The 14,216-nt window shown below is 34.7% G+C and overlaps 1 protein-coding gene across 5 annotated transcripts in view; it reads left to right on the top strand.

Annotated features, from left to right (window-relative positions):
* OSBPL8 (oxysterol binding protein like 8) overlaps positions 1-14,216 on the top strand; it is a 179,404-nt gene that overhangs the window by 121,606 nt on the left and 43,582 nt on the right. For 4 of the 5 annotated variants that reach the window (XM_055118098.1, XM_055118097.1, XM_055118100.1 and 1 more), the window contains one exon: positions 11,112-11,182. In XM_055118098.1, the coding sequence (XP_054974073.1) occupies positions 11,112-11,182 (71 nt within the window). Of the gene's footprint in view, positions 1-3,674; positions 4,268-11,111; positions 11,183-14,216 lie in introns of those variants that run through there. The other variant, XM_055118099.1, reaches the window with a different exon arrangement.

Raw genomic sequence — 14,216 nt, 5'->3', positions numbered from 1 at the left:
TTACATCCCTTGGTATTTACCCACAGAAGTTGAAAACTTGGTCCATAAAAAAAATTACAATACATATTTATAACAGCCTTATTTGTAGTTGTCAAAACTTGGAAGCAACCAAGATGAAAGTGAATGTGTAAATAAACTGTGATATGTTCATATAATGGAAGATTGTTCAGGACAAAAAAAAAAACATATGAGCGCAAGCCATGAAGACACATGGAGGAATCTTACGTGCTTATTACTAAGTTAAAAATAAGAAGTCTAAAAAAGCTACACACTGTATGATTCCAGCTATATAAGATTATGGTAAATGCAAAACTAATGAGACAGTGAAAATATCATTGGCTGCCTGTGGTTCGGAGGGAAAAAGGGATGGCAAAGTTCAGGAAGATTTTTTTTGAGCAGTGTAAAAATGTATACTGATACTCTCTTGATGAATACATGTCATCTATAAATTTATCCCAATCTGTAGAGGATACAATACCAACAGTGCCCACTACAGAAAGCTATGCACTTTGGGGTATTAAACTGTGAATACAGATTAATCAGTGATAACAAGTATATTTCTTTGGGTGAGGGACGTTGGTGATTAATCTGAATATAGATTAATACGTTGATGATTGATCTGTATTCAGATTAATCAGTGACAACAAGTATATGTCTTTGGGTGAGGGACGTTGGTGATTGGGGTAGACAGTACATACTAGTGCTCAAGGAATACAGGTGAAATCTCTGAGCTGTCTTTTAAATTTTGCCATTAACTGGGGCTGGAGCAATAGCATAGCAGGTAGAGCATTTGCCTCGCAAGCAGTCAACCCGGGTTTGATTCCCAGCATCCCTTATGGTCCCCCGAGCAGCACCGGGAGTAATTCCTAAGTGCAGAGCCAAGATTAACTCTTGTGCATTGCCGGATATGACCCAGAGAGCCAAAAAAATAAAATTGCCATTAACTTAAACACACTCTTAAATAGTCATAAAGGAAACAGCATATTAGAAATATCCTTTGCTGATGCAAATAAGGGCATTGTGGGGAGGAAGAAATTTCATGAGCATAGTAGTAAGACAAGTCAACATCAGAAAAAATGGGAGCATCTTAACACGTCAGTTTGTCTTTATTTTAGGATGGCTTAGTGGTAGGGAACTTTCTAATGATAGAAGCTTTTATTACCTGTATCTCGTGCATTCTATCCTACCTGTATCCCGTGCATTCTATCCATACTTACTTGAATTACTTAATTTCTTAATTGTTGCTAGAGTCTATACTAGTATGATCATTCTCAATTTTTTGTTTTTGTTTTTGTTTTGTTTGGGGGCCCTGGCAGTTCCCAAGGCTCATTTCTGGCTCTGCTCTGGGATCATTCATAGCAGTGTTCAGGCGTCCATATGGAGTGCCACGGATCGAACCTGAGTCAGCCATGTACAAGGCTTACCTGCTAGTATAGCCATTCTCAGTGGGGTCTTGTGAATGGAATAAGGCCTACATAAATAAGACAATATTTTCTCTAGTCTATTCAGGTGGTGCATGGTTACAGCTTTGATAAACCTTTGGGTGGTAAAAGTTGTTATTTTGAACAATGGATGTCTTAGCATATAATCTTAATTCTATTGTAAGAATTTCTCATGTGAGAAAGATTGCTCTAGTAAACACTTTATAAATATGTGTGGAAAGTAAAATTTTGAGATCTTAAAATATTTTAAATTTTGCCCTAAAATGTAACTGACAGTTTAACTGGGTGTTAATTTATAAATTGGGCATAAGTTTCCTTCTAATCTTTTTTTTTAAATTTATTTTATAAAGTAGTTCACAGTATTTGGTGTGGGTGTGTTCTATGAAGTGTCCACGCGGTCCAGCAAAAGGTTCACTCATGGGTGAAGCTCGACCCGCACTCGTGTGGAGAGTGGCTGTGAGCAGGTCGGTGGTTGAGTTCTGGAGGTTTTCAGCTGCGAGGCTGGGTCCCTTCGGGGGTGGGGGGTCTCCTCCACCCCGCTCTGGGATGCCCCAAGTGAAACAGCCTGGTACAGGGTCCAGCAGCATGGTTATGGCGAGTGTCATGTTATGCACCCTTCAGGAAGAGAAAGACATCTGATCTGGATAGTGGTGGATAACGAGATTATCTGGTGCCTGCCAGGGGTGGCTGTGAGCATGGCTGCTGAGTTGCCAGATATTTGTACATAAATATATGATCAGGTAATTTTGGTCTAGTTTTTCTGGTCTAGTTTTTAGGAGAGAGCATATTAAGTTAGTATCTTTATTTTGATTTAACCTGGACTCATTCTATAATTTACTATTCAATTTAATCATTGTACCAATTCCATAATAGAAATATCACTAGTAGTTTATATTTATACACACATATATATGTATGTACAAACACACATATACATATGAGAAAATAGAAACCCTGAGAATGTAATTTCTCAAAAGTAAGATAGAACTGGGATTTGAAATCAAGTTGTTTAATTCCAAATCCTGATTAACCATCACACTGGAATGTCTATTATAGCATTTATCCTTTGAAAGACATAAACTACTGCATGAATTATTTCTCTGTTATCATTAACATTAATATTTTATGAATGAAGAACACACATGCACAGAGCTCTATTGTAGTTGTGGCAATTGTAGACTTCTTTTTTATTCTAATTGAATCATTAATTGATTTTGAGACATGATTTTTATTTGGTGGGGGCAGGGGGGCAGAGGCAGGGTTGGACCACCCAGCTGTGTCAGGGCTTACTCCTCACTTTCTCAAGGAATTAACTCCTTGCAGTGCCAGGGAAAGAACCAGGGTTGGCAGCATGCAAGGCAAGAGACTTAACACTTATGTTATGTTTCCAGTCCACTTAATTGATTTCACATGCCTTTGCTCAAAAAACACTGCTATATTGCATACAGTAAATTATGGGGTTTTATAAAACTATTTTTAAATGAAAAGAATCAGTCTTAACATTATATGGGATGTTGTATAGGAATCGAGAAGCATCCTTAAAGTGTGTGCATAATGAGGAACTATAAAATTTACGAAGTATTATAATTTACTGTAAGATCTGTATTGACTAGAACTCTTTTAACCTCAATTTAGGTAGAATAAATAAATTTTAATATTAATAGCATATATTAAGTAGTTGGAATTTTAAAGACTAGTATAAAAAAATTTAATGGTATATCATTTTGAATAAGGTACTTTCCTGTTAAATTTAACGGTACAAAATGATAGTCATTTAACCTAACAAAGGAGTATATTTTTATTACTGTAATAAAATCACAGTTTTCAAAGTAGGAATTTTAAGTGGAAAATTCTCTGGTACATTATATATTTTGAAATGTTCAAACATGATGAAAAAGAACTGTAGCAGCTTGTTTCAAAGGAAACAAATCTATTAGGGTATACAGTACTGTAATGGTGTCTTTTTTAACCTTCTCTTTGCTTGGATTGCATTAACAATGTCTTAATGACTCTTATAACCCTGCTAGAGGTAAAACTTAAGTGTTTGTTCTTGGTTTTAGCTGTAGAAAGCCATCAAAATTGTACTTGAAAGACTATCTTTCCTTATGAATTCTTAATCATGGCTGAGGCAAGCAGTAGATTAGATATAAATCTAGAAGCTTCAGGAAAGATAAACGGTCTTAGGTATATATCTGTTTTTTCAGTAAGCAAAAACCAGAAAGGAAAGAGTCAGGAGAGGTAAGAAGTGTGGTTAATGTTACAAAAATAGAAGAAAGAAAGAGGAGAAGATAAAAGGCTTATGTTTTTGAGAAGGAGGAGAAACTGATTTTTTTTTTCCATCTCTAAGTATTGATCTTGCTTTGTTTTCCTAAAGCTGTGAGTCAGTGCAGGGCATTAAAGCTTTGATTAAAAGGTAAAAATCTTAGTGAAATAGCCTTCCTTGTTTATCAGTTCATTTAAAAAGCCCTCCGCGTGGCTTAATGCCTTTTCTGCCAGTCTCTTTCTGTTTATTGCTGATTTGACAGCCTCTGGTCCTTTTCCTTTGCTGTTTAATGTGTGTGTCCTTTGTTTGTGCTGGTGGATTTTGCTACATTTGTACGTGAGAGAAAAGACTGTCATTGCCAGTCTGGTCTAATTAGCCTTTTGGGTGAGCATATACATTAAATAGACCTTGTAAGCCATGAAAGAAGAGAGCTCAAAACAGCGTAGATTTTCTTCATGTACTATGGTTTCGCCTGTTTTATTTCCTCCACGAATTGATGGCCGAAAGCTTGTCCGGAATGCTTCGTTTGGAGGATACAATGAACTTTCTCCTTCATTGGCAGGTTTGTTTGTTTAATCTTGTATTCCTTTCTTAATTTCTTTCAGATGTTTTATTAAAACAGACCAGGCATTTTAATATCTTAAAACTGCTTCGTTTAAACAAAAACAATTCTAAGGTGAGAGGTTAGGTTTTCGTCACTGCTGTTTATATGACTTGGCTTGTCCATTTTTTTCTGTCTCTAAAGCTCAAACTTGAGAACTAATGAATGATTCAGTAAAGTATGAGTCTTGAGTGCCTAGAGTCTAAATGTTCACTTTGATTATGGAAGTAGATATTATGACCCATTAGTAAAATTAGAACCTTTCCTGTGCTTGAATAAATGCAAAATTTTATAAGAAATTGCCCTGAGGTTTTTGCAATTGGAACCCAGGTTTAAAATTAATATTCTCGTCCATTTTTATAGTTAAAATTGATGTTTATTTTATGCTTTAATGTCTCAGCCTCAACTATAGTAAAGTTGTCTGCCTAAGTATAATTTTGAAATGCTGTGCTACTTATTGATGGATGTATCTCCTGTGGTTAGTCTTTGCTGAAAAACTGTTATGCTAATTTTAGGGTAGTGTTTATTAAATAAAATTAAATAAAATAAAATTAGGCATTGACAGATATGATTTGATGTTAAAAATTTGTCAGTGAGATATCTAAATTGATCTTTTGAAAAAATTGATCTATTTTTTGTTTTCTTGATTTGAAAATTTATCATACTAAGTGGCTGTATATTTTGAAATATAAATATCTTTACTTTAAAAATTTAAACTGCTATATTATATTCAATCCATTTTAGTTAATTTTTATTTTAAAATAAAAATGGCCATAGTAATTATAGCGAAGGAATAATGATTGAAATGAGTACATGCTTTAATATCTTTTCCTGGCATTCGTTTTGTACACTTGAATTCGCCTTCCTATTTTTACATTAATATTTATTTTTTGATTTTTTGAATACTCATATCAATAGGTGTAACATGAAGTCTCTTGAGATAGTGAAACATTTTATTGATCGTGTTCACTTCTACAGTTAAATAAATTACTAAAAATTTACTTCTCTTTCTGTTTGCTAACAGTGTTTCTGAAAAGAATAGAAAACTATAGTCCAGAACTCTGTTGCCTAAGTAGCATATGCTTTAAATAACTTTAAAATTTATAATCTGTAATTATTGCATCTAAATATAGCTGGGTTGCTTTCATGCTTCTTTTGCTGTCAGTGGTATGGATTTTAGAAATGGCTTTACAGATACAACATAATTAAGATGTTTTAATGTTATTGAATACTAATTTTGCTTTTAAGTGGAATTTAGTTCCATTGTTATATTTGTCTGTTTTCCTATTTTTTTCCTCTAAGCCTGCAAGTTTGCTAGCACATGTGTGCTGACCTTCATGCCACGAGTCTAATTAATATTAAAGAAAAATCATGTGGCCCTACTAAAGAATAGAAAAGCCCATCTCACATTGTCAAAGTAGATTTACTTAAGTAATTGAAGGCAGAATTGCCGAGTAATCTTGTCAAAGAATATAGTGAAGGTCATCTTGGATTGGTATGTTTCAGTAGTAAATGGTCAGCTTTGGTTTTTCAGTTACTGAATGGGGAAAATCATATCGCAGAAATATGTCTCTGTTCCCTTTACTACAACCAACAGTCATATTACAATCAGCTGTGGCAAAAAACTCTTTAACTGTTTTATTTGGTCAGCTAGGGAATAGAATAAAATTTCATGCTTCAAAAGAAATGGCCTTTTAATTTTCTAAGTGAAATATAAAAATCAAAATTTCTTATTAGACATAATGGAAAAATAGATGTGTTTTCTTTTATCTGATATTAGTGGAGAGTTAGTGAATTAGTGAAATATATATACATATATATATACACACATACATAACGTATATTTTATATTTGGGCCACACCCAGTGGTGGTAAGGGCTTACTGCTGGCTCTGCACTTAAGGGTCACTCCTGACAGTTCTGAGGGGCCCTGTGGGGTGCCAGAGATAGAAGCCAGATCAGCCATGTGCAAATACCTGTTATACTTTCTCTCTGGCCCTTCATTAGTAATATTTAAAGAGAACTTTGACACACTCATGGATACAAGCCTTTTTTTTTCATTTTAGTTCCATAAGAAAAATCTCCCTAATTTCTGCCATAAATAATCTCAGGTATAACTTCTGGATATTCTCATTGACCCAATTTCTGAAACAGTATCTTAAAACTGGAATAAACTTTAAGCAAAATAAAATTTATAGAAAAATGTGAGTTTTAATGAATTGGTGAGTTTCTTTTTAGCATATTTGACCTTCTCTGGGATTTGTTCCTATTATGCCAAGTTTGTATTCTTGGCAGTGTTTGGTATAAATACAGTTTTCATTATATTGAAGATAGGAAAGTAGTATAGTGAAAATAATATAACCAGTGATGGTTATATGCCTTTTCCCCTACAGAAAAACTGAACCCATTGAGAGTTAAGTTGCTTGGCTAGCATCATTCTGTTAGTGAGTGGAAATGCAAGTGTTGAAACTCAGGTTTATGCTATCACTGGTTTTCAGCTCTTCTACTACCTTTGTTATATGCAGCTATTTTGCGGTGTTATAATTTTCATTTGAATACCTGGCTTCTCACTAAATGGTAGGCTCTACAGAATTATAATAAACAACATGTTTTTATCCCTATACTACTCCATGCTTGGAGGCACGTGTGTGTGTGTGTGTGTGTGTGTGTGTGTGTGTGTGTGTGTGTGTGTGTGCGCGCGCGTGTGTGTATTAGGTTTGCTATAAATATTTATGGGGTGAATTGGTCATTCTCTCTCCATTGACTGAAGATATGTATTCTTTATAAAAGGTATTCTGCTACTTTTTATAGTATAAGCCAAAAAATAATTTTGGAAAAGCTTCTGTGAGAGTGCTAAAATGGAAATCTATTTGCAATTATGTTCATATCAGCATTATTCATAATAGCCCAAACATAGAATCAACCTCAATGCCTTTTGAAAGATGATTCCTTTTGTCCTGTCAGCCAACTTCCACCCTCCTCCTGACTTTGGTTTGTAGTCAGTCTCCAAGTGGCTACAGTTTTATAGAGTCTACAGGTCTACAAGTTGTTGTTGTTTTCTGTTTCTTTGCATTTTTTAAATACCATGAGTGAAATCATTCATTATTTTTCTCTCTCTTTCTCCTGAATTATATTGCTTAATGTGACCCTCCGGTTGCAACCATTCGTAGCAAAAGGAAGCATTTTATCTTTTCAAATACATAGTTCCATTATGTGTGTATGCACATATACACATATTTAACACATCTCCATTACCTACTCATCTGTTTTTGGGTTGTTTGTCAGTCTTCTTTGTATTTTCAAAGAACCAGTTTATTTTATTTTTTCCTTATACTGATTTTTGGTTCATCTGGGCTTTTATTATTTTTTTTTTGTACTTAAAATTTTATATTAGATTATTTTCTGGCTGGAGCGATAGCACAGCGGGGAGGACTTTTGCCTTGCACGCAGCTGACCCAGGGTCAGTTCCTCCATTCCTCTCTGAGAGCCTGGCAGGCTATCGAGAGTATCTCGCTCACACAGCAGAGCCTGGCAAGCTACCCGTGGTGTATTCGATATGCCAAAAACAGTAACAACAAGTCTCACAATGGAGACGTTACTGGTGCCTGCTTGAGCAAATAGATGATCAGCGGGATGACAGTGCTACATTGCAGATTATTTTCTATTTTTCTTTTTTCCTGATATAACACCGTATTGCATCAATGTCCCTCTCAGTGTTACTTTTACTTTGACCTCATATATTCTAACAATTTATGTCTTCATTTTTGTTTCCAGAATTAAAAGAAAAAATTTCTCCTGAACTCAGTAGTTCAGTATCACGATTAGTCTTCACATGTTTCACGGTTTGTTAGTTCAGTTTTGTTTTGTTTTGTTTTTTGCTTTTTGGGTCACACCCAGCGATGCACAGGGGTTACTCCTGTCTCATGCACTCAGGAATTATGCCTGGCAGTGCTCGGGGGACCATATGTGATGCTGGGAATTGAACCTGGGTCAGCAGTGTCCAAGGCAAACGCCCTACCCGCTGTGCTATCACTCCAGCCCCTCAGTTTTCTTTTCATGGTTGATTCCTGGTTCTATTCAAACTATGATTTTTAAAAAGATAATGTTTATCGACTTTGATCTTCATTAACTTGTTAAAAAGTATTTTATGTTCCAACATATGGTCTGTTCCTGAGAAAATCTCAGATACACTCAAGAATGTTTTTTTATTCAACTCTTTAGGAGTGAAGTGCCCTGTAAATATCTATTAAAGCCAATATTTTTCATCTCATTTAAAATCGATTTCTCTCTTTCAGATCTATTTAAGAGTGACATTATAGATTTTGATGTTCTTTCATTTGATGCATAGATGTTAATGGATGTTACATTCTCTTGGTATTTTCTTAACCTAAATGTTTCCCTGTCAGTGGTCAATGCTCAACTTTTTTTTTTTTAGGTTGAAGGCTGTTTTATTTTACATAAACATGACAGTCTTTGACACTGTTTCTTGTGTTTTGGTTGAGGGGGGCTACGTGCAGCATTGCTTAGGGTCTACTCCAGGCTTGGTGCTTGGTGAAGGTAACACTCCAGGTTTGTACTCAGTGGGCCATGTAGTGGTCAGTATTGAGCATGGGACCCCTTGCATGCAAAGTTTATGCTCTAACTTTTGAGCCATCATTTCTCCAGCCCTGTCTCTTCTGTATTCTTTTTGTCCTTTGGACCATACTCTGCTGTACACAGACCTTACCCATTGGAACATAAGCAGTGATCCAAGCTCAGTGAACCATAGGCAGAGTGCTGGGATTCAGCTCAGGTCAGGTACATGGATGGCAAGTGCTTTTACTGCTGTACCATTTCCAGCCCTGTCTTTGTCTCTCTTTAGGCTACCATTTGCCTATCTGATTGTATTCTAGTCTTTTATTTTGAGCCTAGGTTTATCATGTAGTCTCGTTGATTGTATTTCTGAGCTATTAGGTCTCTTTGTACCTTCTGATTGATTGATTTAACCATTGATTTTTTTTAGATTAGAAAATTATTACGTATTTTCTGTATCTTTATATAAAAAGTACAAGTAGAAAGCATGTGATACAGCTCACTTGGAGGGCCCTCATTGGAAGTCTGACCATCAAATCTAGAGGAATTCACAAAGTGCTGCAGGGCAAGTCTTCTCTAGTACAGAGTGACACATAAGGGAAGAAGTAAAGGAAAGAGCAGCTGGAAAGTATCATTATTGGACTTCTTACCAGACACAGTCCAGCAGAAAAAGAGTGGAAGTTCTCTATTCCATAGGCCTTGTCCAAGTGTACACTGAACTTTAGAGAGGGATTCTGTTATGCCCATTTGCGAGTGTAGCATGATCTATGTATGTGGCCAGAGAGGCCCTACAGCCACCATATAGCCCCGGAATCCTGCTTGGTCAACTTTACAGCCTTGGGAAGGACTCTTCATTCCATCTTACAGTAGACATATTGTACCTCTGGCTGGCTTGTCAAAGTATGGTGTTGCAAATCTGACTAACTTCAGTTTTGTGTATGGCAAGTAAGAATACCATGCCATCCACCAGATGTTTTTAGTATTGCAGCTCTTTCTGTATTGGCGGGTATGGGTACATCTCTCCAGACTGACTCTTCTAACTTATGCCGGCACTGCAATTTGTATTTCCTAATGGTGTCATTAAATAAATCCTGTTTTTCAATAGATACATATTTGAAATTATCAGTAAGTTAATTGATTTGGAACTATATGTCAGTTCTTTTATATTTATCAAACCAATTTAACAAAATATTGTGTATCTTTGTTGGGTACATGCCATCTGATGGGACAACCAAGTGTGAACCACTGGGGGCATGCAGCAGTATCAGTGTCTTAATGGAATCAGTGGCAGCAATAGAAATAGATTCACAACAGCACCAGTCACAACAATAATCCCCTACATAAAAACCTGAGCTTTTATGTCTAACTGCTATTTCTGCTATCTGATTAATTGTATCATATGTAAATGAGATTTGTGGGACAACCAACAGGATAATGTATGCCTTATGAAATTAGTATTTGTAGGATTAACCAGTCAGATTTAGATTATGTATGTAAATGATAAAACAGAGGTCTTAATTATCTGGCTCCTCTCTTGCTTTCTCTGTTAACACTTCCTTTTTTGCTTTAATGTACTTTTATATTTTTAATACGTGAATATAGATATGAAGACCCAGTGAACTTGTTCTTTTCCTAAGTCTAATAAATGAGTTAATATTTATAGCAATTATAACTGAGGAAGAGAATTAGAATTAGCTATAATTGAATGTATGGTATGTTCAAAACACTGTGCTCAGTGCTTTCTTGTTGGAATAAGCACAGTATTAGATTTTTAAAAAACTTTTCCCCTGGATATATGGTTTCTCCCAAGTCTTTTGTCAGTAATTCTGAATTGTTTTCTAATCTAACAAAAAAAAAAGTAAAGAAGTATTTGGTTTATTTCATCAGTTAAGTGGTTTTTATTAGAAACAAGTTCATTAGAATGAAACCTCTATGAAGCCTGAATCATTCAAAGGTATCTAGGACAATAGATATTTAGCTTTTACATTTGTTTGTTAAGTAAAGACTTTATTGCCTCTGTAAACCTTAATTTATTCTAAAGTTTATTTAGAGACAATGCCTTACATATCTTTAAACTGTGATAATTTAAATAGTATATTCTACACTTCTTGTACTGATCTACATTAAATATTACATATATTTAAAAATTTGATGATGTATTTGTTTACTTTTATATACTCAAATATATATGTTCAAATATAGGAATACTGAAATAATGACTGCTTTTTTTAAAGGGTTTGAAAGAGGAAAGGAAGACATTTCTCAAAATAAAGATGAATCTTCACTTTCTATGTCGAAGAGCAAGGTAAGCATTACAGCCCCTGAAATTGTGATATTTTAAATGAAAAAACTAACACAAATCCTGTATTTTTTTTTTCTGGGATATTATGGTATTAACTAAGCATGTGATACTTAGAAAAAGGTAAAGTTCCACAGGGGCTGATTTAAATGCTGTTGGTTACTTGGAAATACAGCCTACTGGCTAGCCAGTATTTACTCAAGAGGTACATTATTTCTGGTATGTCAGCTGTAGCAGTACTTCTCAAATTAAGAATCTGGGCATTTGCTATTCAGAGATATTCCTATGGCTTGTACTGCTTAAAATGAATTCGTTAATGTCTTAATCTTATTTCAATGATACTCAAGATGTATCCATTTTATCAGTTAACATTCAGAAATCTTCTGTAGTAATAGCCTATAACTGAAAAGACATTTTCTTAAAATGAGACAGTTTTCTTACTAATTTGTAGAATTCCAGGAATTTCGCTCTCTTCAGCTATGTGTGTAGGTGTCATCACCTCTACTACATAAAACAAAAAAATGAGAGTGAGACAGAGACAGACCTATCTCAAATATGAGATTTTTAAAAAGGGAAAATAGTAAGGGAATAACAAATGGTCAAAGTCATCAGAGCTAAAGATTTTATCTATAAGAACTGAACTCACCTGGGACCTGTGGGAGAGGGGGGAGGGGTTCTTGGGACAGTGGTAGATGGCGGCAGGCTCTCTGGTGATGGGTGTGGTGTTGAAATGTTGTGTCTGTGAGAAGGATGAGTAGCATACCTAAATAAAAATGATTCTTTAAAAATATAGTTGAAAAAATAAGGGAGTTTCTTAAATGGGTATTTCTGAAACTGTGCTGCCTGTGAATATTCTTAGGTCTATTGAGAATTTTTGCTTTAAGACTACATTATGTGATACACTGGCCTTGTAATTCACTTATTTTACTATGTTTTTTCAGGGAGGGGTTGACAAACTATGGAAAAACTGTTTACTTTTTATCAGGTTTAGGAGCAGAAAGGTTTGTGGAGTCAAATTTCAGTGGCTATAAGTAAACCTATTCCTTAAGCTTGAAATGTTTCTGCTATTTCAGAAGTAGGTTCTACTCTATTTATGTTTCTATTTTGGGAGTAGTTAAGAGGCTTTCACAGTAGGGGTTTTTTTCAACAAATTTTATTCACACTTTTCAAGAATTCATTATGTAAAGGGCAGTCTCTACTATGTATAAAAGTACCTTCAAAGGAAGTTTTTAGGATTTTTAGTATTTATCATATATGTTATGCTATAAATATTAATTATATTAATTATTTGTAGTGTTTATTACTACCTAAGAGTTTTCAAAACAAATATGGTCTTACACATTAATAATGATGATGATGATTACATTAATGGCTCATTTAAATTAAAAGGCCAGTTTTTTTTATATGATACAATCTGGAGGCTTCTGATTTGAAACATGAAGCAAGCAATATATATTTATTAAATCTTATGTTAAAATTCCCATGCTACCCCATTTAATCCTCAACAATAACAAGAGCATCTTCATTTTACAAGTGAGATAATACCGAGAAATTGAGTAACTTTCCAAAGTTTTTAAGTTTTTGTAGTGACAAAAATTAAGGGCGGGGAAGCAAGAAAGAAGTAAATTGTAACATGCTAAACATTCTGTGACTGCTTAATGAAGAGACACACACTACTATACTTTAAACTCTGTGATCATCATTAAGGTAATGATCAGCCACGTTAAAAGACAAATGTAGTATAGTAAAAGATTTCCAGCAAAAATTGTTCCTGATACTTGTTTTCATAACCTGTTGATTGCCCAAGTTAGGTGTTAGTGTATTTAAAAAATTACAGAAGTTTGTCGCTCGATCATTTTTTTCCAGGACTTGCTGTACAGTATGGTAAGGATTCCTTGGGGTGTATGTGCTCTAATCTGCTAAGCTCATCTGATGTCCTTCGGACGTGCTGGTTCTTTGTATCCTTGAACTTTCAGGAATAACCAAGCTAGATGTTACCATGAGGCAACAGATATCCTTTAGTTCCTAAAGATAGATCTTAAATTTGAGTCTGACTGCAGTAATGTCTGAACAGTTAAAAAATGTGATGATTCAGTTTAGTGCAATGGCTAAGAATATGATATGGGGAATTTGGCAGACCAGGATACAAATCCCAGTACTTACTGGCTATTTGATTTAGGAAAGCTATTTCACCTGTTGTTCTAGTTTCCTTACTAGAAAAGAACCTACTGCTACTATCTCATAGGGTTGCTTCAAGGATTAAATAAGGGCAGGTCACATAGAATGTCTAATATGGTACTTGATAAATTGTCAGCAATCATGATTTTTCATTTCCTTTTAATACTGTTGATACTATTCTATTTTATGAGACATGTGTCCTATGTAGCTGTGAAAAACAGAAAGTGTCATAGTCCTTTTATAGTGGTAGTGGCATTGTTGGGTTCTCTAGAGACAAGAAGATGGAGATCTGTTTGGTTTGAGAAATTTAATTAAATTGTTTTGTTATTCCAGTAAATGCATCATAATGGGTGCAAACAAAGTGATATTTCAAGTCTAGCTCTCAAAGGAGACTCTGAGAACTGGACTTTAACAAAACCTTAAATTGGATTAATGCACAGTATCTACATTAAGCTGAGTTAGCAGTTTCTTTCTAGATCAGCTACTTACTGCCTTCAGCCCAGTAAAACCACTTTTTTTTTTAATTCCAAGTAGTGAAGCTTTTTTAGGGGAGAAGTGAGAAATGAACTGCAAATTGCTTTCATTTTATTAATTCATCAAATGATTGCAGAGTTCTTCCCTTTTTTCCTCAGATGATAATTTGGGTATTATTGGCACATAAATCTTGTGCCTGCTATCACAAATCTTAAAATTGAATGAAGGGCTCATATGCCCAAATTTTTGCCCTTGATTATTTCTAGTTATATGTAAAAATGGTGTTCAGCATTTTAAAACCAGCATTTGGGTCATGTCATATATATTTCTCTCACTAGAAATACTGCTAACTAATTTTATCTTTTCTGCAGTGTCAAACTATAGATAA

The sequence above is a fragment of the Sorex araneus genome, chromosome 10 (genome assembly GCF_027595985.1).
Source record: "Sorex araneus isolate mSorAra2 chromosome 10, mSorAra2.pri, whole genome shotgun sequence".
NCBI classification, from domain to species: Eukaryota; Metazoa; Chordata; class Mammalia; order Eulipotyphla; family Soricidae; genus Sorex; species Sorex araneus.
The sequence above is the reverse complement of the archived record's forward strand: the minus strand, read 5'-3'. Positions and strand labels throughout refer to the sequence as shown.